Here is a 19,148-nt window from a genome sequence, read left to right on the forward strand (position 1 = left end):
CCTTTGGACTGACAAGTCCAGGCCGAATCACTTTTCACCCGTCTCCCTTCCTCGAACAGGATTCATCTCGCATGTCCGCCATCGCCGGGCCGTCGAGCTACGACTACACCGAGGGCGCGTCTGCCATCGACATCTCCACCGCGGTCTCCAACTCCCGCCGCGCCCGCCGCGAGTCCCAGTACAGCCTCGCGTACGACGACGCGGACGGCGCGATGTTCGACGGGCCGGGGCACGCCGTCAACCCCAGCAGCGTCTCGCGCATGAGCCTCCACCGCTCGCTCAGCCGCCAGCGCTCCGAGGGCAGCGTGCCCCGGCGCTCGCGCAGGGGGAGCGAGGCGAGCCGCAGGACGGACGAGGGCGGGGGCGGGGATGTGGACGGGGGCGAGGGGCGCGAGGAGGACGAGGACGAGGAGGATATCACGGGCGAGCGCCCGCTGATACGCAGGGGCAGAAGGTCGCCGTCGCCCGCCCGCGGGAACGTGTTTGGGAACATCGCGCAGCTTTTCGGCCGCGATAAAAGCGCGCAGGGGCATCGCCGCCGCTCGTCGCTGTCGCAGCGCTCGACCGCCTCTTCCGCGCGGCGGTGGGGCCGCCAGTCGGACGCGGGGTCCGTCGCGGTCGAGAGCGACGACGAGGGCGGGGACGAGCGCTGGGGGTACTCGTCCGCGGAGGAAGAAGACGAAGACGACGAGGACGAGGACATCGCGCGCAGCCCGTCGCCCGCCGCCAGCGAGTTCGGGTACGGCTCCGAGCCGCCCTCGCCGACGCACTCCGCGTCGCTGCCGCTGCTATCCGGCGACCAGTTCTTTGGCGCCGAGGTGCGCATCGACGTCGACCTCGAGCCGCTCGCGCCGCCGCCGCCGGGCGCGCCGAGCCGGCAGACGATCTACATCGCGGACGAAGATGCGAGCGTGAGGTTCGTAGGCTACGAGACGCGGCGGGGGCGCCGCGCCGCGTGGCGCGCGCTGTGCGTGCTCAGCGCGGGCGTGCTGGGGTTGCTGGGGCACTGGTTCCCGATGCTGTGGCTGAGGTGGGTCACGCGGGAGCGCGCGTTTAGGGACCTTGAGGACGGGTTCGTCGTGGTGGAGGTGAGCGCGTTTTTGTTTTTGACGGGAGGGCACGCAGTCACGGGTGTGTCAGAGCGCGCACAGGGAGATCGCGCTGTTTCCTGTTCAGCGGTTGGCGTACCCATACCCCGCATCGACCGTGTTTTCGAGCTCCGTGAGTGATCCAAAGCTAGCGTCGACGAAGCCAAACGGGAATGGGAATGGCGTTCCTGCCGAATATGGTGAAGTATTGGAGACGTTGTTGGTGCTAGACTACCGGTATGCCAGATTCGCGCTCGATCCCAAAACAGGGCTGTTCAGTGTCGTGAAGTACGTTGACGGGTTTCTTTTACATCTCATGGAAGAAGATTCCTGAACGGTAGGTAGGGATTGGCGCGATCCCACCTGGACCGGCGTATCCTCGGTCAAAAACGGCTTGGAGGCGTCTGTGCGCGAGCAGCGGCTGACGCTGTTCGGGCAAAACATCATCGACGTCAAAGGCAAAACGACGGTGTCGCTTCTGATCGACGAGGTTCGCCTTTCGCACCGTTGCCTGCATTCACGGCTCAACATCAGACGCAGATCATCCATCCGTTCTACGTCTTTCAAGTCGCGAGCATCGTCCTCTGGTCACTGGATGATTACTATTACTACGCTTTTTGCATCGCTCTGATATCGACTCTGAGCGTGGCCACGACGCTCGTCGAGACTAAGAAGGTATATGACAATTTTATGACGTGGATCCATTGCTCACAATACGCAGACAATAGCACGGATGCGCCAAATGTCACGGTTCTCGTGTGCAGTCAGCGTGTTCGTCGACGGGTCATGTACGTCGCCTCTCAAACACGCGTGCAGGTGTTCACAACACTGATATTACCATACCAGGGCTCGAACGCGACTCGTCCGACCTCGTCGTGGGCGACATCGTCAACCTACTCGAGCCACCGCTGTCCCTCCTCCCCGCAGACCTATTCCTGCTCTCGGGCGACGCGATCGTGAACGAGTCGATGCTTACGGGCGAGTCAGTCCCGGTGAGCAAGATCCCCGTGCGCGATGAGGACCTCGCGCGCTGGCGCGAGGCAAAGGACGTCGACGGCAACACGGCCAAGAGCTTCCTGTACGCGGGGACGCGGGTCGTGAGGATCAGGAAAGGGGTGGGCCTCGCGGGGGAGCTGGAGAGGCCGGCACTGGGCATGGTGGTGAGAACGGGTGAGCCTCGCTTTCGCGATGTCCGTCGGGGGGTTTTTTTTTAATATGTTTTGACGGCCCTGGCGTAAGGATTCAATACGACAAAGGGCGCGCTGGTGCGATCTATGCTGTTCCCGAAGCCCATGGGCTTCAAGTTTTACCGCGATTCGATCCGGTTTATCATCGTACTGGCTGGCATCGCAGGCGTCGGGTTCTGCGCCAGCGCCGTCCAATTCATCAGACTGGGGGTGCGTAAAACCCCTCCTTTTTGCGCTGCATTTAGCGCATATGATACATGCAGGTCCGCTGGCACACGATCGTCCTGCGCGCGCTGGACCTGATCACCGTCGTCGTGCCCCCCGCGCTGCCCGCCACGCTCTCGATCGGGACGAGCTTCGCGCTCGGGCGGCTGCGGCAGGCGGGCATCTTCTGCATCTCGCCGAGCCGGATCAACGTCGCGGGGAAGATCAACGTGTGCTGCTTCGACAAGACGGGCACGCTGACGGAGGACGGGCTGGACATCCTCGGCGTGCGCGCGCTCGAGCGCGGCGCGCACCGGTTCGGCGAGCTCGTCGAGGACGCGCACGATCTGCCCGCGGCGCGCGACAAGGCGGCGTTCGTGCACGCGCTCGCGACGTGCCACCAGCTGAGCGTCGTCGACGGGGAGGCGATCGGGGACCCGCTCGACGTGAAGATGTTTGCGTTTACGAGGTGGGTGGTGGAGGAGGGCCACGTCGCGGGGACGGGCGTGATTCGTGGGGGCGGGAAGCGCCGCGCGGAGGGCGAGGCGGGGCGCGCCGCGGCGCTCGTGCAGACGATCGTGCGGCCGCCTGGGAGCGCGCATTTTCGCGTCGAGGACGCGCTCAAGGGCGCGGCGAAGGTGCGTGTGGCGGCTCGGCGCCTTGTTCGTCTGTCGGTCGGAGAGGCCGTCCGTCCGTCCGTCCGTCCGTTTGGAGAACTGACCGATTGACCGACCGCGGGTGCAGCACGCGCATTTTTTGGAGCTGGGCGTGATCCGGACGTTCGAGTTCGTGTCGCAGCTGCGGCGCATGAGCGTCGTGGTGAAGCGGCTCAAGAGCAGCAGTATGGAGATCTACGTCAAGGGCGCGCCCGAGGTCATGGTCGACATCTGCGAGCCGGATTCTTGTGAGTGCGCTCGCCCGCTCGCGTGTAGGTCGCTGACGCCCGCGCGCACCCCGCCAAGTCCCGGACGACTATGACGATCTGCTGTCGTACTACACGAAGCGGGGGTACCGCGTGATCGCGATCGCAGGTAAGAGCGTCGAGGGGCTCTCCTGGCTCAAAGCGCAGCGCATGAAACGGTGTGTGCCCCCCCCCCTCCCCATCCGCGCTCCTGCTCACACGCGCACACGCGCCGGCAGCGAGCAGGCCGAATCGGGGCTGCGCTTCCTCGGGCTGGTGATCTTCGAGAACAAGCTCAAGGCGGGGACGGCGCCGGCGATCCAGGCGCTGCGCGCTGCGCACCTCGCGTGCCGGATGATCACGGGCGACAACGCGCTCACGGCCGTGAGCGTCGCGCGCGAGTGCGGGCTCGTGAACCAGACGGCGCACGTGTTTGCGCCCGCGTTCGTGCGAGGTGCGTGCCGCGGTCGCGCACGGGTGCGTTTGCTGACGCGGGGTGTTGTGGATGTTTAGGGAACGCGGGGACGCCGATGGCGAAGCTCGAGTGGACGTGCATGGACGACCCGGCGTGGGAGCTGGACGACTATAGTCTGCGGCCGCTGACGCCGCCGGCGCACCACGCGATGGAGGGCGACATGCTGGACTACCAGGACTACGCGCTCGTGATCACGGGCGACGTGTTCCGGTGGATGATGAGCCACGCGCCTCTGGAGACGCTGCAGCGCGTGGGGCCCTTTGCTATTTCCACGATATGTGCGCGCGCTGACGATCGTGTGTGGGCGGGCGGACGGACAGATGCTGGCGAAGACGCAGGTGTTCGCGCGGATGTCGCCGGACGAGAAGAACGAGGTGGTGGAGCGGCTGCAGGCGATGGGGCACACGGTGCTGATGTGCGGGGACGGCGCGAACGACTGCGCGGCGCTCAAGGCGGCGGACGTGGGGCTGTCGCTGAGCGAGGCGGAGGCGTCCGTCGCGGCGCCGTTCACGAGCCGCACGCCGGACATCGGGTGCGCGCTCGAGGTCGTGCGCGAGGGCCGCGCGGCGCTCGTGACGAGCTTCAGCTGCTTCAAGTACATGTGCGTGCGGCCGCGGACGTGTGTGCGTTGGACTCGACTCATTTCATCTTATTTCGGTGCGGTTGGGCGTGCGGCGGCGCAGGGCGCTGTACTCGCTCATACAGTTCACGACGATCACGCTGCTGTACTCGTTCGCGTCGTCGCTCGGGGATTTCCAGGTGCGTCTGCGCGCTGCGGCTCGGGTCGGGTTGCCGCTGAGATGCGACGGGCGGGTGCGCAGTTCCTGTACATCGACCTGTTCATCATCATCCCGGTCGCCGTCACCAGTGAGTGTTGTCTCCCTCGCGCCGTCGCTCGGAACGCGTGTGCTGAGTCCGCGTGCATGTGCGCGCGCAGTGGGGCGGACGCGGCCGTTCGCGCGGATCCACCCGAAGCGGCCGACGGCGAGCCTGGTGTCGAAGACGGTGCTGGCGAGCATCGCGGGGCAGATCGCGCTGACGAGCGCGACGCAGCTGTGGGCGTTCTTCTGGGTGCGGGGGCAGCCGTGGTGCGTGCTCGCGCGCTCACTCACTCACTCACTCACGCGAATATCTCACACTTGGACTGATGGCGCAGGTACGAGCGCGCGGGGGCGGACCCGGCGGCGGCGGCGGCGGCGGGGGACGCGGGGGACGACGACCACCTGCAGGCGACGAACTACGAGAACACGGTGCTGTTCCTGGTGTCGTGTTTCCAGTACATCCTGGTGGCGGCGGTGTTCAGCATCGGGCCGCCGTACCGCCGGCCGATGTGGACGAACGGTGAGGATCGCTCGCGCTCATGTATCGCGGAACACGGACGCTGACTTTGGAGAAACGCACGCACGCACGCACGCACGCACGCACGCACGCACGCACGCACGCAGGGTGGCTGATGGCGGCGCTCGTCGCGCTGGGGGCGTTCAACGCGCTGGTGCTGCTCGCGCCGCCGGGGGCGGTGGGGCAGGTGCTGGAGCTGATGCCGCTGCCGTCGGAGGCGCGGGGGGCGCTGTTGTGCGCGGTGGCGGTGAACGTGTGTGGGTCGCTCGCGTTCGAGCGGTGGGGGGTGGAGTGGGTGGCGGAGGGCGTGGGGATGCTGCTGCAGCACGGGCGTCGGCGGCGGGGGCGGGACGGGCGGGGGCACCGGGCGGCGGCGGGAGTAGTGTAGCGGTGATGTGTATCAGTGTATATGATGGGCGTGTGCCACTGCGGCAGCGGTCGCCATAGAGAGGGGCTGGGTGGCTCTCGGCCAGAGCGGAGTGCGAAAGAGGTGTTGTGTGTGGCTGCGCAGAGACTCCGGGTCGCCACTGTTCGCTGCGACCGTCCGCCTTGCCCTGCCTTGCCTTGCCCTGGAGGCTCCTTTCCCATCTTTCTCTTCTCCTTCTCCTTCCGTTTCTGTTCTCCTCTCTCCCTTTCCTCTTCCTCTTCGTCTCCCCGCCACACACGCCCCAGTCGGCGTCGCTCCAGGAGCAGGCTCTCCATTCCTTTAACTTATCCTCTTCTCCTCGTCCGACACACACCCCCGCCGCCGCAAGCAACCATGCTCTTCCCGTCCCTGGGCCTCCTCCTGCTCCTCACCGCCGCCTCTGCTGCCCCAGCCCCAGCACCCGCGCCCCGCACAGAGACCACCGTCGTCCTGCGCCGCCAGGACCTCTCCCAGCCCGTCACGCTCACCCAGAGCCAGACCAGCCAGACGTGCGTCCCTGCCTCTCCTCTCTCTCTCCCCCTAGCCGCCCTGCTGACACTCGGGACGCTCGACAGGAACGCGGGTCCGGTCACGGAGACCTGCACGATCACGCTCACCCCCGTCACAGGGTCCAACGGCGACCCCCTCGTCGAGGAGAAGAAGTCCTGCACCGTCTCCTGGGACACCTCCTCTGGCAACAACTCCCAGAACTCGGGCTCCTCCTCCTCCCCCGGCTCCGGCTCCTCCGACTCGTCTGCCTCCGCGTCCCCGTCGGCAGCGAGCGCGAGCGCAGCGTCGGTCCCATCGTCCGCCCCCGCCGCGTCGCAGGCCGCGCCTGCCACCTCCGCCGCGGACCCCAGCGCCAGCGCCAGTGCCTCTGCTCCCGCCGTCACGACCTCCGCCTTCTCGTCCGCCCCCGCGGCCGCGAGCACCGCGCCGGTCGAGGCCTCCGTCGCCGTGCGCACCCCTTCTTCTGCCGCTCTTCTCTCCTGCTGACCCGATCACGCGCACAGGGCATCTCGTCCGTCGCCGTCGCGAGCATCAGCGGCGCCACCGCTGCCACCGCCACCGCCACCGCCGCGCCCACATCTAGCGCCGCCTCCGGCACCGCCATCGCAGGCGGCGCCGCCGTCTCCTCCGCGCCCGACCTGTCCTCCGCCTCAGCGACCGCGAGCGCCGCGGCGGACTCGGCGCCGTCCGCGAGCGCGACGGCCGCCGCGGCATTCCAGATCCCGGGCAAGAAGCTGATGGTGCTGCCGATCGGCCTGGGGGTGTTCGCGGGCATCTCGGTGATCGCGCTCATTGTCGTTGGGCTGGTGACGTATGAGCGCACGAAGTACCGCAAGGTGCGTCTGGGGATTTCTTGAGCGCGAGGGTGGTGGGCGTGCTGATGCGTGTTTGCGTGTGTAGGCGTTCAGGCAGCGGAAGTTGGCGGAGCAGGGGGCGAATATGGGCTATGGAGGCATGGCGTGAGCGGTCTTGCGTAGGTGCGTCCCGCCTCTCCCCGCAGCTATTTTCGGCGCGCGTTCGGTCACGATTGACCTTTATTTAACGCGCCTTTTTGCTCTTTCGCAGCAGCAGCGGGTGATCCGCCCGCAAGCGTCCACATCCGGTGTTGGACTTCCCATTCTCCCTCGGTCTCCCTCGGTCTTCTTCGGTCTTCGTTTTTTTTTCTATCCGCGCTCGCTGCTCGTGTCGTGGTCCGTTCGTCGAAAGAAAGTCGGCTTCTGCTCTCGCCGATGCTGTCCCGTCCCGTCTCGTCCCGTTCCCGTCGTGTTATGGTGCCCGTCCCGATCCCCGTCCCCGTCCCTTCGCTCTCGTCTCTCCCCCCATCCTCGTCGTACCGTGTCGTCGTTGTATCGTTGCAATATCACGTGATGTGCATCTCATTCCCGTTCTCGCCTCTCTCGTCTCCCTCTCTCCTCCTCCGTGGTGCCGCGCCGCGCCGTGCCGTCGGCCTGGCGTCGGCGAGCAAGCGGGCACGCGGGCGGGCAAGCGCACGGCACGGCGCGGTAGAGTGAGTATACATAGGGATCTTTCTATATATACATATACATATACATAGCAGTCGCGCCGCTGCTGGCCTGTCGAATCTTAGCGGGTTTGTGATATATAGATATATGCGTGGTTCGTGGTCCGTGGGTGCAGGGTTGGTTTGTGGATTTTTCTTATTGGTTCGTGTGGCTTTTGGTTCGTGTATGTTGGATAGGCCTTTTCTCTCTCTCTTTGGTGTTTCTGGAGTTTCTGGTTTACTTTGTGCGTGCCGTTCGCTCGTTCGTTCGTTCGTTCGTTCTCTCCTGCCCTCCGCACTTGCTTGCTACGTATCCCGTAGGCTAGCCTACACTGCACTGCCAGAACAGACTACCCCGCACCCAGACCAGATCGCGCGCGTGCCGTTCGAATCCCGAAAGATGTCGGAACGACCGTGCATCTACCTCTGCGTCTCTGCTTTCGCGTCTCTCCGGCGCCGTCGTCTGGTAGCGTCCGGCATGCGATGGTCGATGTCTGTTCGTTTCCTGGGATTGAGAGTTGGAGTCGGGCTCGGGCTCGGGCTCGGGCTCGGGACGACGCGGCTGATTTTTGGGTCTTTCGTTTTATTTCGTGGATGTCGTTCGTTCGTTCGTTCGTTCGTTCGTTCGTTCGTTCGCTCTATGCTACTCTCTCCCTCCGGATCTCGTGGTTCGTCGAGCATCACACATTGTGCCACGCCGCACCTGCTGCCTGTCCGCGAGTATGCTATCCTGCACTACCAGACTAGATCAGACCAGACCAGACCTCGCGAGCACTCTTCGAGACGGTGTGTATCTACGTCTCGGACACCGTCGTCTAGCGTCCGGCGTCCGGTGCCTGTTCGTCGTTCCCAGAGCCGGGAGTCGGTCGCGCTCGGTCGCTCGGTCCTGAGGCCTGTGTGTCGGAACGATGTAGCTGGCTAGCCGTGCGCGATACCTACAGCGTGAACCCGGATCGGTAGGGAGGTGAGTCCGAGGAGCCGCTGTGCTTCGGAATGCGTGGATCGGGGCACTTGCGAGGTGAGGCGAGTTGTTTACATGGAGGCCAGCGGGGTACCGTTACCGTTATGATTCGTACGTATGGGGAGCTGGTGGGTAAATGCTAGAGGAAAGGAAAGGCGTGGGCATATAGGACGACAAGGCGAGTAAAGGGGAGGCATGTGGCGGCGGGGTGAGTAAGGGATAAGGGACAGTCAAGGGTGAGAGTCGAAGCTGGTCGGAGACATCAGATGTGAGGTATGAAAGTCGTCCATTCCACGGTCTGATACGCTCCGGCAGGCAGCGATCGCAAAGACACGAACGACTCGATCAATAGGAAGACCCGGCAGTTGCAGTAAACATAAAACAGCCCAAACCCAACGAGTTTCAAGATTGTCCTCCACAGACGAGGGCGTTGGTGATTCGCAACCTCCCGGGGCTACCTTTTGTAAAACGATGCTAAGATCATCGGGCTGGATATCATTGCGATGGAGGATATCCGCCACAGAATTTGTTCCGTGTGGGTTGGAAAGTCAAATGACCATGCGATGAAGTGGAAGGCTCCAAGGACCGTTGTAATCCCGAGCATGCTAACAATTATAGAATTACCCGCACCTATAAGAACAGAAAAAAGGGAGTGTGAGTTTTCAGGAGTATCATCGTCGCCGAAGTAGAACGCAGGGATCTTGGTCTCCGACGCGGAATTGAAATATGATACGTTCTGTTCTTCATTATGAAAGGAATTTATTGTCGCCTCTAGTAGCTTGAATGATCTTTCTATGATCTCGCCGCATACCGGATAATAGAGAGAAAGCGGAGTATGGCTCTTCTCGCGCTCGAGTCCCGGAGCGGGCGACACTTCTTCAGGCCCGGAAGGCGGCGATGTCGGCGATGTTTCTGGGACCTTGGGGATCAGAAGCGAGCTCTCTTCGCCTCCCTCAGCCTCGAGTGGATCCGGGTCGACCTCTTCCCGCTTGTGATTTGGGCGGTAGCTTTTCTTGTACACTCGGACAGGGCGTAGAACATTAAGAGGTTTGTCCCACCAAAACACATACGTTCCAATATTGGCGACAGTAAAAGCTAGCGTCGTAATCTCGAGCTCTGTGGTTGGCAGACGTCCCACTCCTCGTCCAATACACTGGAGTACGAACCAGGTTGTCTGAAAGAGAACGAGCCCCTTCGAGAGCATATCTCCCTTGCTCCGATCCTCAATTTCGTCCTGCGTCATGTTGGGGAAGTACAGGGTATCGTCATTGAGATTCCTGACACGAAGAGTTCGAACAGGGATGTCATTTTCGTCATAGAGCATATATCCTCCCATAATCGCGAAGAATCCATGCGTCCTTGTCCACCCACTACGTTCTAGGAACAACAAGATCGATCATAGAATGGAGGGAAAGATGAAACGTACCATGGTACTGCTCTGCTAATCTTGCTGCAGCATTGCGGTGCCGGAGGGCAAAAAAGATGACAGTTTCTGGAGCATATAATAACAGCACTGTGAATCGTAGGCGGCGGCATAAAGATAGCCATGCTCGGTCGTGAATGTCTGGGACATTGGGGTGAATGGCAGTCCATGTACACAAGAATAATGTCGTAAGACAGCTCCAGATGATGCTCCACTTTGTTCTGCAATGGTCGAGGTCATTGCAGGAGGAAGAGGGGGAGGAGTATCGTTGTTCAATGGATGCTGAAGGAGGGACTGCTCGAGCGACTGCTCCTCTGGAGCGATAGAGAGTAAGTCCGATAAGGACTAACCTGATAGGCTTGATGAGGCTTGATGAAAAAGCTGAAGGCATCCGAAGACATACAGATACATGACATTGTACGCCAGGCCACAGGAATGCATGTTCTGACTCGAGGATATGGTATGCTGCTAATACTATAGAGCGGGATGCGTCAAGCTCGGGTGCACGGATAGGAAGTTTGCTCAGCTCCTGTCCCAGCACATTGAAACTTGGCCCATACTGAGGATATTGAAACCCATGATCCATGATACATCGTTCACGCAGCATTATCACATCCTATTCTGGCTCGGGAGTCCATCGGAATCGAGAGTCGGTCGGTCACAGTGTCGGAATGATGCCCCTAGTCCACCGAGAGCAGTTCCTCCGACTTCAAGTGCTATCCTCGAGTCATGGAATTTTGTGAAGTCGAGTCATCGATCGGTCCGTCTGTGCTCTGCAGGCAATCCGGACGCGATCGTCACAAGGCTGGAGGAGGCGCGTTGGGCGGAACAGGATTTCAGCTTGTATGTGGTCGTCCTTGTGTCCTCATTAAGCACAGGCAAGGCAGAACGGAGCCTGTCAACGCTGTCAGCACTCAAGCGCCCGATCGTCTTCACAAGTTCGCAGCCGACGATCGAACTTCGCAGAGAGGACAAGAGATAGACTATCCACGCAATTGCCCGGACACAAGGCGAGAACGAGCGCCCGTATGCGCGCAGCTCCGAATGCATCGCGGAGCCACCAGAGACGTAGGTGATACCACGCGGCCATGCCGCTCGGACGAGAAGAAACGAGGCGCATGGCCCTGCGCGTGGTCGGCCGAGGATGGAAATCGGCGGACTGCAAGTCCTCTATGATACGTGCCCTGGGATCCTCGGCGAAGCGCATTTACGTGGTGAGAGGAGTATATGGGAATTGGCTGTTCTGCGCGGCTCGGACGAGGGGAAAGCGCCCGTGAAACGCGCCGCGCAGGATATAAGACAGGGAAGCTGAACAAGGAGGGCGTTCTCAACACCTCTCCTCGTCATACTCTGTGCGCACCGCATCGCGTAAATTCCTGATCACCACGCCTTCACGGAACTCGAGCCTCGATAACCGTGGGGATACTGGTGAGTGGTGCTGACCCATAGATGAGGGGAGACCTCTGAATTCAATGCGACGGACATACAAGCATCACGTCGAATGGTAAACAATTTGGATGCGGAGCTGGAGAAGCATGCTAGGGAGCGGTATGATGCGATCCAGCGGGCGCACGACGACGCGCTCGTGGAATGGACTGTGGGGAAGAAAGCTGCCATGGACGCGATCTCAAAGATAGAGAGTGGTCTGAAGGAGCTTTTCGCGGATGGGGAGCAGAGGGTGATGAAAATTAGCAAGGAGGCGGCGGAAGAGTTGTCTAAGGAGAGGAAAGAGTTAGAGAGAAAAATGTCTGAAAAGAGGAAGGAGTATGACGACATGTTGAAGAAGTGCCAAAAGCAGCTGGAAGATGAACTGGAGCTGAAGCAGAGCACAAGGTTGAACGATGTCATGGAAAAGCAGAGAGCGGTAGAAGACGAGAGGAGGGCTGCGAAGGAGAAAGGAGAGAATGAGAGGAAGCACATTGCCGATAGTTTGAAGGCAAAGCGTCGCGAGCTTCACGCGCGAATTCAATCGGCGGAGAGTACGGCCAGGATCAAATGGGAGGGGCAGGTGGAAGCTACGGTGAAAGCAGCGGCGGAAGAGAAGATGAAACAAGAGCAACGGATGCTAGCGCAGCAGAGAGATGCAGATGGCAACATGAGACTGAGGGAGCGGGAGTGCCGTGGAAGAAGTAAGAGAGAAGAGGACCGTCATCAGGCTGCAGAGCACAAGAGGCAAAGGGAGTCGGCTCAGGAGAAGGCGCGCGCGCATATCATCGAGGCTTGGACGACCTACAAGGCTCGTTGGAAGAAGATAGAGTCGGAGCCTCAAGGAAAACCACTGCCTTCCAGCGATATACCCTGGCCGACGCTCAAAAAGCCAATGCATTCGCTGGACATTACGATCGGCAGTATGCGGGAGCTCATCATGTCTCCATATCACTCCACGGGTGAGACTATAGAGGCAAGGCTCTATTCGGAGCGCAGCCGGTGGAACGAGGATTCATTTGCTAGTATACTGTCCAAGGTGGATGAAGCGGACAGGCAGTCAGTCAAGCTTGGGGCCAATCTGGTAAGGAAGCTTTTGAAGGAGCTGTCGAAAGAGAGCGAGGGGTCACCTAGCGTCGGTGCGAATACGACAGATTCGCTCGGTTCACTAGGTCTTGATTCATACTGAAGTACTCTGAAATATTCCCGTACCTATATCTCGTACAGAACTGCCAGATTTCTTGTGAAAGTACGATGCGGTCTCCGTTGCAGTCTATCGTTGAAGGGCGTCACGTCGACTTGTCCAAACAAGCGACAATAAGTCGATTTCAACACGCCAGCATCAAGCTTGACGTCGACGTCGGACGTGTCGTCATGAGCATTCGATATTCGACAGTCGAGGCGTTGCAGGGCGTTGCCATAACTTGTAGGATACTTGGCAATATATGACACTACACTCCTGTGCCCCTGAGTTGCGACATGCTTCTGCTCGTGTACCCACGGCTTGTTAGGCGAACATTTCAGGTCTTAGAGGCCACTCTCTCGCGCGGGTTGGCTTGTCGATATGCAGGGACCGCTCAGCGAGTTAAAGTGTACTGAGTACCCTAGGGTATCAAGTTACATAGGAGTCACTCGGTATCTCAAATGAACAAGTGCAAAAATGCACGTCGTCCTTGCGATGCTCGATGATAAGCCGGCTACTGGACGCAATCGTCGCAAGGCTGGGGGAGGTGCTATGCGCTGCCGAATGTGGGACGGGTTGCCCGCTTTCGTGCAGACCGTCCTTGTTCAGCACGCGGAAGGCAGAACGTAACCTGTCAATGCTGTCAGCGCTGTCAGCGCTCGAGCGCCCTTGCGCCCTTGTGTGTCTGCAGGCAATGATCCCCGCTCGCCGAGGACAAGGGCAGCCGACGACGTGATCCCGCACAATTTTCCAGATCGGGACCCCCGCCTTCCTGCGCACAGCCCTTGCAGGCATCGTGAAACCACAAGAAATACAACACACTGCCCGAACTAGTCGATACGAGGCGGATGCCCCTGGCGCGTGCCCGGCCGAGGAAGGAAATCGCATAGAGCTGGCCGCTCGCTGGTCGCCTGCGAGGCCGCTACTATGTGCCTTGGAATCCTCGGTGAAGCCCAGATACGCGCGCAATCGACTACGCGACTGGGATGATGGCAAGGCGCTCCTTTGCGGGATATAAGACGGGGGAGGCGTAGGAGGAGAGGGCATACTGAGCAGCTCTCCTCGCCAGATTCTGCGCGTTTCGTACCTCGCTGATCACCGATCGACGCTTTTGCCGAGCTCGAGCATCATATTGGACTGGCGTGGTGCTGGTGAGTGGTACTAGCCATGGACGAGGATCAGCCTCTGAACCCCTCGGGTTTTCGCAGTAACCGGCAGCATATATCGATATCTAAGCGACGACCAGGTCAGATGAAAGACACCCTGGAGATCCAATTGCAGGATGAGAAGAGGAAGGTCGACGAAGTGATCCTGCGCGAGCGCAAGAAGGCGCATTTGCAATGGGAGTCCCTCAGAAGTGCGGCCAAGGAGACAATCCTCGAGATCGAAACCGAAAGCAAAGCTAAGCTCGCAGATGAGGACAAGAGGATCGTTGAGGTGAAGAGGCAAGCCACGCGGAAGTTATCGAGGGCGAAGGAACAGATGGACGAAGAACTGAGGCAGCTGAAGAGTAAGCACGAGCGGGAGTGGGATGAACTGACGAGAGTGGAGATGGGCAATGTCTTGGAAGAGGAAAGGCAGGCGACGGCGAAGAGGATAAGCGTGGAGGAGATGGCAGAGGAGAAGAGAAAGGACGTCAAGGCAAAGCTGAAGGCGGATAACGAGGAGCTCTACGATCAGCTTGGGGAGGTAGTCGTCAGCGCACGACTCGATGGGCGAGAACGAATGACCAAAGCAGCGAAGAAGTGGTTTGAAGACAAGAGCAGGAGGGAGATAGATCTGATACTGGCTCAGCAGAAAGAGGCGGAGGCGTCCAGGCGGCATAGGGAACGGGATCGACGAGCAAAAAGCGAGAGAGATGAGAGCAAGCGACGGGCTGCAGAGGAGAGGCGGAAAGGATATGCTAAAGAGCGTATCGTCAAGGCCTGGGCTAAGTACGAGCCCTACTGGGGCAAGGTCAAGGGACGTCAAGGGCCGCTAAAGACCCCAAACCACGCATTCGACATTCAGGCCAATGGTATTCAGGGACGCATTCCATCCTCGAACGACTCCCCGCGCGTTTCTGTGGAGGAAAAGCTCATCTCAGAGCTTAGGCGGTGGGATGAAGACGCGTTCGCCGATATTCTTTCTAGAGCGACTGAAGCGGACAAGACGGAGGTGGAGCTCGGGGCCAATCTCGTGAGGGCGTATTGGGAAGAGCTGCTGGAACAGAGCGAGGGGGAGCCAAGTATAAGTGCGAGCACGAGAAGTTCGTCCAGCTCCCGGTCGCTGCACACTAGATACCTATACTGAGGACGTTGAAGGAAATACACCCATACCCACAAGTTTGCAGTTTCGTTCCGATGGCCATCAAAGCTGTGATTGCAAGGAGGCGTCCCGCTCGCGGTTTTCCACTTTGCGCAACTGAGTTCAGAAAGCATACGATGAAAGTGCTAGTATGGAAGTTGCGATTTGCACAGATAGGTTTTCCTCTGTGTTTAGCTTGACTTCGTTTCGTCCCTGTTCGCAGAACGTAAACTGTCAGCGCTTCAAGGCTCCATCGCCATCGCGCATCAATAGTGCACGACCCGCGCTCGCAGAGGACAAGGACATCCAGAAACGCGATCCGCACAATCTCCAGATCGGGCATCCTGCTTTCTTGCATGCGGTCTAGGAGAGGCAAAAGAATTCGGAGATGGAACAGATCGTGGAGGAGGAAAGCAAAGTGGCGAAGCAGAAGACGCGAGCGAAAGGCGCGGTAAAGGGGAATTGGAGAATAGATGATGTTGGACATCAATGAGGCTCACGAGCGTTTCCAAACGGTGGAGCGTGAGTTGCGATCTGAGGGGCAGAAGAAGATGGAAGATGCGGTGAAGAAGTGGCTTGAAGAAGAGAAGAGGTCAAAAGAGGGATCGATGCTGACCCAGTTGAAGGAGGCAGAGGGATTCAGGAGGCAAAGGGAGCAGGAACAATGAGAGCAAGGTAAGAGAGATGAGAGCGAGCGACAGACTGCAGAGCGGAAGAAGCAGAAGTAGTCAGCTGAGGAGTGAAGGCACACGGATATCATCGAGGCTCGGACGAAGTACGAGTCCCTCTGGAGAAATATCAAGAAGGCTAACGAGACGTTATTATGCTTCAGCGACATGCCTTGGCCGACGCTACAGGCGCCAATTTACGTACTAGATATTTCCATTGATGCAATAAGGGAATTCCTTTTGTATCCGGACCACTCCACACAAGCTTCTGCGGAGAGCAGGTTGTGATCGGAACTTAAACGATGGCGCTCGGATGCCTTGGCTGATGTCCTTTCCAGGGTTGTTGAAGAAGACAAGACGAAAGTAGAGCTCGTGGTCAATCTCGTGAGGATATTGTTGAATGAGCTGTTGTTGTTGGAAGTTCCAAGCATGGATACAGATGCGACTGCTTGACAATCTAGTCCATACTCGAGGGATCATGTAGTCTTGTTTCTCTGATCGCTGTACAAGCTATGATCATGAACAGACGGAATCCAAGATCGAAGTATGCGATATCTGTGCTTACAATTCTTGAGCCAACCTGGGACCTCCCGATTACTCTGAGAACTGTCCAAAATGTCTCCCATCCTCCGATGTGTGGAGGCCCCGCTATTGTAATCGACCAAACAAGCAATAGATTTTAATGGAGAGAGCTGAGACATACAAATGCAATAATCCAACCATGTGACACAGGGAGGGAGATGTGGGTAGGGAAGAAAGGTTGGGAAATCGGCACATCGACTTGAATACTGAGCTCAACGATGAAATCGACCTCACAGCCCTCCTTGCACCTAAACCACCATCACTGAGTCTTTTGCGCGCACATTGCAAGGAGTGTTGGCCTCGTGCCACAACTTCGATTCGACGTAGTATATTGGGAGCACTTTGGAAAGGATGTGGGGCCATTTTCTTGTACGAGTACATCGTGATTAAAGATGCCAGAGACCTTACCTGCCGTAGCTGAGCTGATTATCATCGACGGCATGTATGAGCAAAACACCAATGTCAGAACAACGACGTTGAGGGGCAGTCGAGGACAGCCATCACAAGAAGAAGAAGTGTGAATAAGATTAGGATTTTCATGCTCGCCGAGAGCGGTTGAGGGGCAGTCGAGGACAGGACGATAGCATTGAGTGATTAGTCCATAGTTATCAGAAGGAGGCGAGGACAATAGCAGCGAGGCCAGTGCAAGGCCAGTGCGAGGACAGCAGAGAACCAAATTCCCACGCACACTCGATCCGGTACCGAAGCTGCCCGGAGAGAGCCCGAGAGCTTACGATGTCTGTCCCATCCTCGAAAGAAACATGAACTTTGATACCAAATACCGCGAGGCAGCACATATAAGATTTGAAGAATCCTGCAGATTCCAGAATGCATATTCAGTGGAGTACAGATTGCTTACTTCGTACAGCCATGCTGCATTTCGTTCCTCTTCAACACTCAAAACGTAATATCTGTCAGTGCTCGAGTTCTTGAGCGCCATTGCGCATCCGCAGCAGACGATCTGCGCTTGCAGAGGACCAGGGCAGCCGATGACGAGATCTGCACAATCCCTAGATCAAGCACCCCGCTTTCCTGCACGCAGCCCCGCAGGCATTGCGGGGCTGCAAGAGACACGACACGTCGCAGCAGCCGTCGCTCGAACCAGGCACGTGGCGACACAGGAAGGAAATCGCGCAGCGTGCGAGGCCTCTTCTATAGACGGGCCCTGGGATCCTCAATGAAGTGCATTTACGTGGCAAGAGTTATATAGGAAATGGGTTGCACTACGCACCTCGGACGATGGAAAGCGCTCCTGGCATGCGCTGCGCGGGATATAAGAGAGAGAAGTCGGAGGAGCGGGCATACTCGACAGCTCTCCTCATCAGACACACATCTTGTACCTTGCCGATTGCTGATAGACACATTTGCTAAACCCAAACTTCGTATCAAAATTTCGCCGGTGCTGGTGAGTGGTACTATCCATAGAAGAGGGATTAGCTTCGAACACCCAAGATTGTCGCAGTGCACAGGAAGCAAATCTTTGATGTCTAAGCGGCAACCGGGTCAGACGAAGAATGCTTTGGAGATACAGTTGGAGGCCGAGGAGAAGAAGGTCGACGAGATAATCTTGCGCGAGCGCAAGAAGGCGCATCTGGAATGGGAGACCTTCAGAAGATCTGCTAGGAGAGAAATGCTCGAGATCGAAGCCCGCAGCAAGGAAAGGCTCGCAGATGAGAAGAGCAAAATTGAGGAGGTGAAGATACAAGCGATGGGTAGGTTATCCAAGGTAAGGGAAGGCATGGACGAAGCATTGAGGCAGTTGAAGAGTAAACATGAGAGGGAGTGGAGTAGACTGACGGGATTAGAGACAGACATCATTTTGGAGCGGGAAAGAGAGATGGCGGCGACGAGAACAAGCATGGAGGAGGAGGCAGAGGAAAAGATAAAGGACGTCAAGGCGAAGCTGAAGGCGGAGAATGATGATCTCTACGGTCGTTTCCGAGAAGCAGTCCAGCGCGCACGGGCCGAGGGGCGAAAGCGTAAGACTGATGCAGTGGAGAAGTGGTTTGAAGAAAAGAACAAGAGGGAGCGGAATCTGATGCTAGCCAAACAGACAGAAGCGGAGGCATCTGGGCAACACAGGGAATGGGAACGACGAGCAAAAAGTAAGGGAGACGAGAGCAAGCGACGGACCGCAGAGAAGGGCAGGAAGATATGTCTGGCTGGACAGCAGGTAAGCGCGCGCGCTGCCAGAGCCTGGGCGGAGTACGAGGACCGCTGGAGGAGGATCAAGTCAGACTCTCGAGAGACGGTTCTATTGTTTCGCGACATACCATGGCCGACGTTGAAGACCCCATACCATGCCTTCGACATTGAGATCGATGGCATACATGAATTCGTTCTGTCTCCAAACCACTCCCCCGGGATGTCAGTGGAGGCAAGGCTGAATTCGGAGCTCATGCGATGGGATGAGGATGTGTTCGCCTATGTCCTTTCCAGGGTGGCTGAAGCGGACAAGACGCAAGTGGAACTCGGGGCTATTCTCGTGAGGACGTTTTTGGAGGAGCTATTAGAAAGGAGCGAGACTACGCCGAGCATGGGCACGGACAAGAGAAGTTCGCGGAACTCCTTGTCCAGTATGTCTCCTTACAGAGAAGATTGAGGACAATTCCCGTACCTATGTGCAGTCGCATTTGGTTAGCTATTAATGCTCGGGCGGCAAAAGATGCTCCCGCTCAAGGTTTTCTTCTTCGTGTAACTGGGCTTCCCTTGTCAGACCTTCAAATTGGCACATAGGACATCAAGGTGATCAGCGCTCGGGAAGGTCAAGAGCAGTCGATGCACATAAGTGAATTGCGCGATCCAGCGCGTACAGTCCTCCAGACACTAGACACCAACCAGGAACAAAACCCAACACGCCTCGAATGCACTCACGCGAAGGTGTCCGGCTGCCATATTGGAACGAGCGCGCGACGGTCTGACGCATGATCGTCCGAGGATGGAAATTTCACAGCGCCAACTGGTAAGCTGCGAATTCTTCATCCTAGGATCCTGGCAGAAACAGAGACAT

At 58.6% G+C, this 19,148-nt stretch overlaps 7 protein-coding genes across 7 annotated transcripts; 5 read left to right on the forward strand and 2 right to left on the reverse strand.

The window, feature by feature from the left end:
• Positions 1 to 71: 71 nt before the first annotated feature.
• On the forward strand, positions 72 to 5,581 carry HETIRDRAFT_101532 (P-type ATPase; the record flags this gene model as incomplete). Its single annotated transcript, XM_009548834.1, has 17 exons — positions 72 to 1,088; positions 1,141 to 1,376; positions 1,434 to 1,578; positions 1,629 to 1,763; positions 1,810 to 1,876; positions 1,935 to 2,258; positions 2,328 to 2,485; positions 2,539 to 3,117; positions 3,224 to 3,383; positions 3,442 to 3,834; positions 3,894 to 4,105; positions 4,176 to 4,456; positions 4,539 to 4,614; positions 4,677 to 4,722; positions 4,793 to 4,943; positions 5,012 to 5,196; positions 5,301 to 5,581. 17 exons carry the CDS (start codon positions 72 to 74, stop codon positions 5,579 to 5,581), a joined length of 4,446 nt encoding a protein of 1,481 aa, XP_009547129.1.
• Positions 5,582 to 5,756: 175 nt separating this feature from the next.
• Positions 5,757 to 7,973, forward strand: HETIRDRAFT_434516 (uncharacterized protein). Its single transcript, XM_009548835.1, has 5 exons — positions 5,757 to 6,108; positions 6,175 to 6,556; positions 6,613 to 6,945; positions 7,010 to 7,086; positions 7,175 to 7,973. The coding sequence occupies exons 1-4, from the start codon at positions 5,954 to 5,956 to the stop codon at positions 7,070 to 7,072; spliced, it is 933 nt and encodes a 310-aa protein (XP_009547130.1). The 5' UTR covers positions 5,757 to 5,953; the 3' UTR covers positions 7,073 to 7,086; positions 7,175 to 7,973.
• Positions 7,974 to 8,833: 860 nt separating this feature from the next.
• Positions 8,834 to 10,244, reverse strand: HETIRDRAFT_228189 (uncharacterized protein; the record flags this gene model as incomplete). Its single annotated transcript, XM_009548836.2, has 4 exons — positions 8,834 to 8,984; positions 9,030 to 9,421; positions 9,551 to 9,941; positions 9,994 to 10,244. Coding segments are annotated over 4 exons (1,185 nt in total), but the record flags the coding sequence as incomplete, so codon positions are not given.
• Positions 10,245 to 11,495: 1,251 nt separating this feature from the next.
• HETIRDRAFT_418395 (uncharacterized protein) lies at positions 11,496 to 12,608 on the forward strand (the record flags this gene model as incomplete). The annotated part of the gene is made up of 1 exon (XM_009548837.1): positions 11,496 to 12,608. The coding sequence occupies one exon, from the start codon at positions 11,496 to 11,498 to the stop codon at positions 12,606 to 12,608; it is 1,113 nt and encodes a 370-aa protein (XP_009547132.1).
• Positions 12,609 to 12,996: 388 nt separating this feature from the next.
• Positions 12,997 to 13,649, reverse strand: HETIRDRAFT_101536 (uncharacterized protein; the record flags this gene model as incomplete). The annotated part of the gene is made up of 3 exons (XM_009548838.1): positions 12,997 to 13,023; positions 13,086 to 13,233; positions 13,444 to 13,649. The coding sequence occupies 3 exons, from the start codon at positions 13,647 to 13,649 to the stop codon at positions 12,997 to 12,999; spliced, it is 381 nt and encodes a 126-aa protein (XP_009547133.1).
• A 204-nt stretch (positions 13,650 to 13,853) lies between these two features.
• On the forward strand, positions 13,854 to 14,894 carry HETIRDRAFT_418396 (uncharacterized protein; the record flags this gene model as incomplete). The annotated part of the gene is made up of 1 exon (XM_009548839.1): positions 13,854 to 14,894. One exon carries the CDS (start codon positions 13,854 to 13,856, stop codon positions 14,892 to 14,894), a length of 1,041 nt encoding a protein of 346 aa, XP_009547134.1.
• A 2,727-nt stretch (positions 14,895 to 17,621) lies between these two features.
• HETIRDRAFT_101538 (uncharacterized protein) lies at positions 17,622 to 18,740 on the forward strand (the record flags this gene model as incomplete). The annotated part of the gene is made up of 1 exon (XM_009548840.1): positions 17,622 to 18,740. One exon carries the CDS (start codon positions 17,622 to 17,624, stop codon positions 18,738 to 18,740), a length of 1,119 nt encoding a protein of 372 aa, XP_009547135.1.
• Positions 18,741 to 19,148: the final 408 nt, after the last annotated feature.

The sequence above is a fragment of the Heterobasidion irregulare genome (assembly GCF_000320585.1).
Source record: "Heterobasidion irregulare TC 32-1 unplaced genomic scaffold scaffold_06, whole genome shotgun sequence".
NCBI lineage: Eukaryota > Fungi > Basidiomycota > Agaricomycetes > Russulales > Bondarzewiaceae > Heterobasidion > Heterobasidion irregulare.

Excerpts from the sequence above, each read along its gene's own strand:
- HETIRDRAFT_434516 (XM_009548835.1), top strand. The coding sequence starts at position 5,954 with ATGCTCTTCCCGTCCCTGGGCCTCCTCCTGCTCCTCACCGCCGCCTCT. Across the intron at positions 6,557-6,612 it reads CGGTCGAGGCCTCCGTCGCC|GGCATCTCGTCCGTCGCCGT; the intron begins GTGCGCACCCCT and ends TCACGCGCACAG. Across the intron at positions 6,946-7,009 it reads AGCGCACGAAGTACCGCAAG|GCGTTCAGGCAGCGGAAGTT; the intron begins GTGCGTCTGGGG and ends TTGCGTGTGTAG.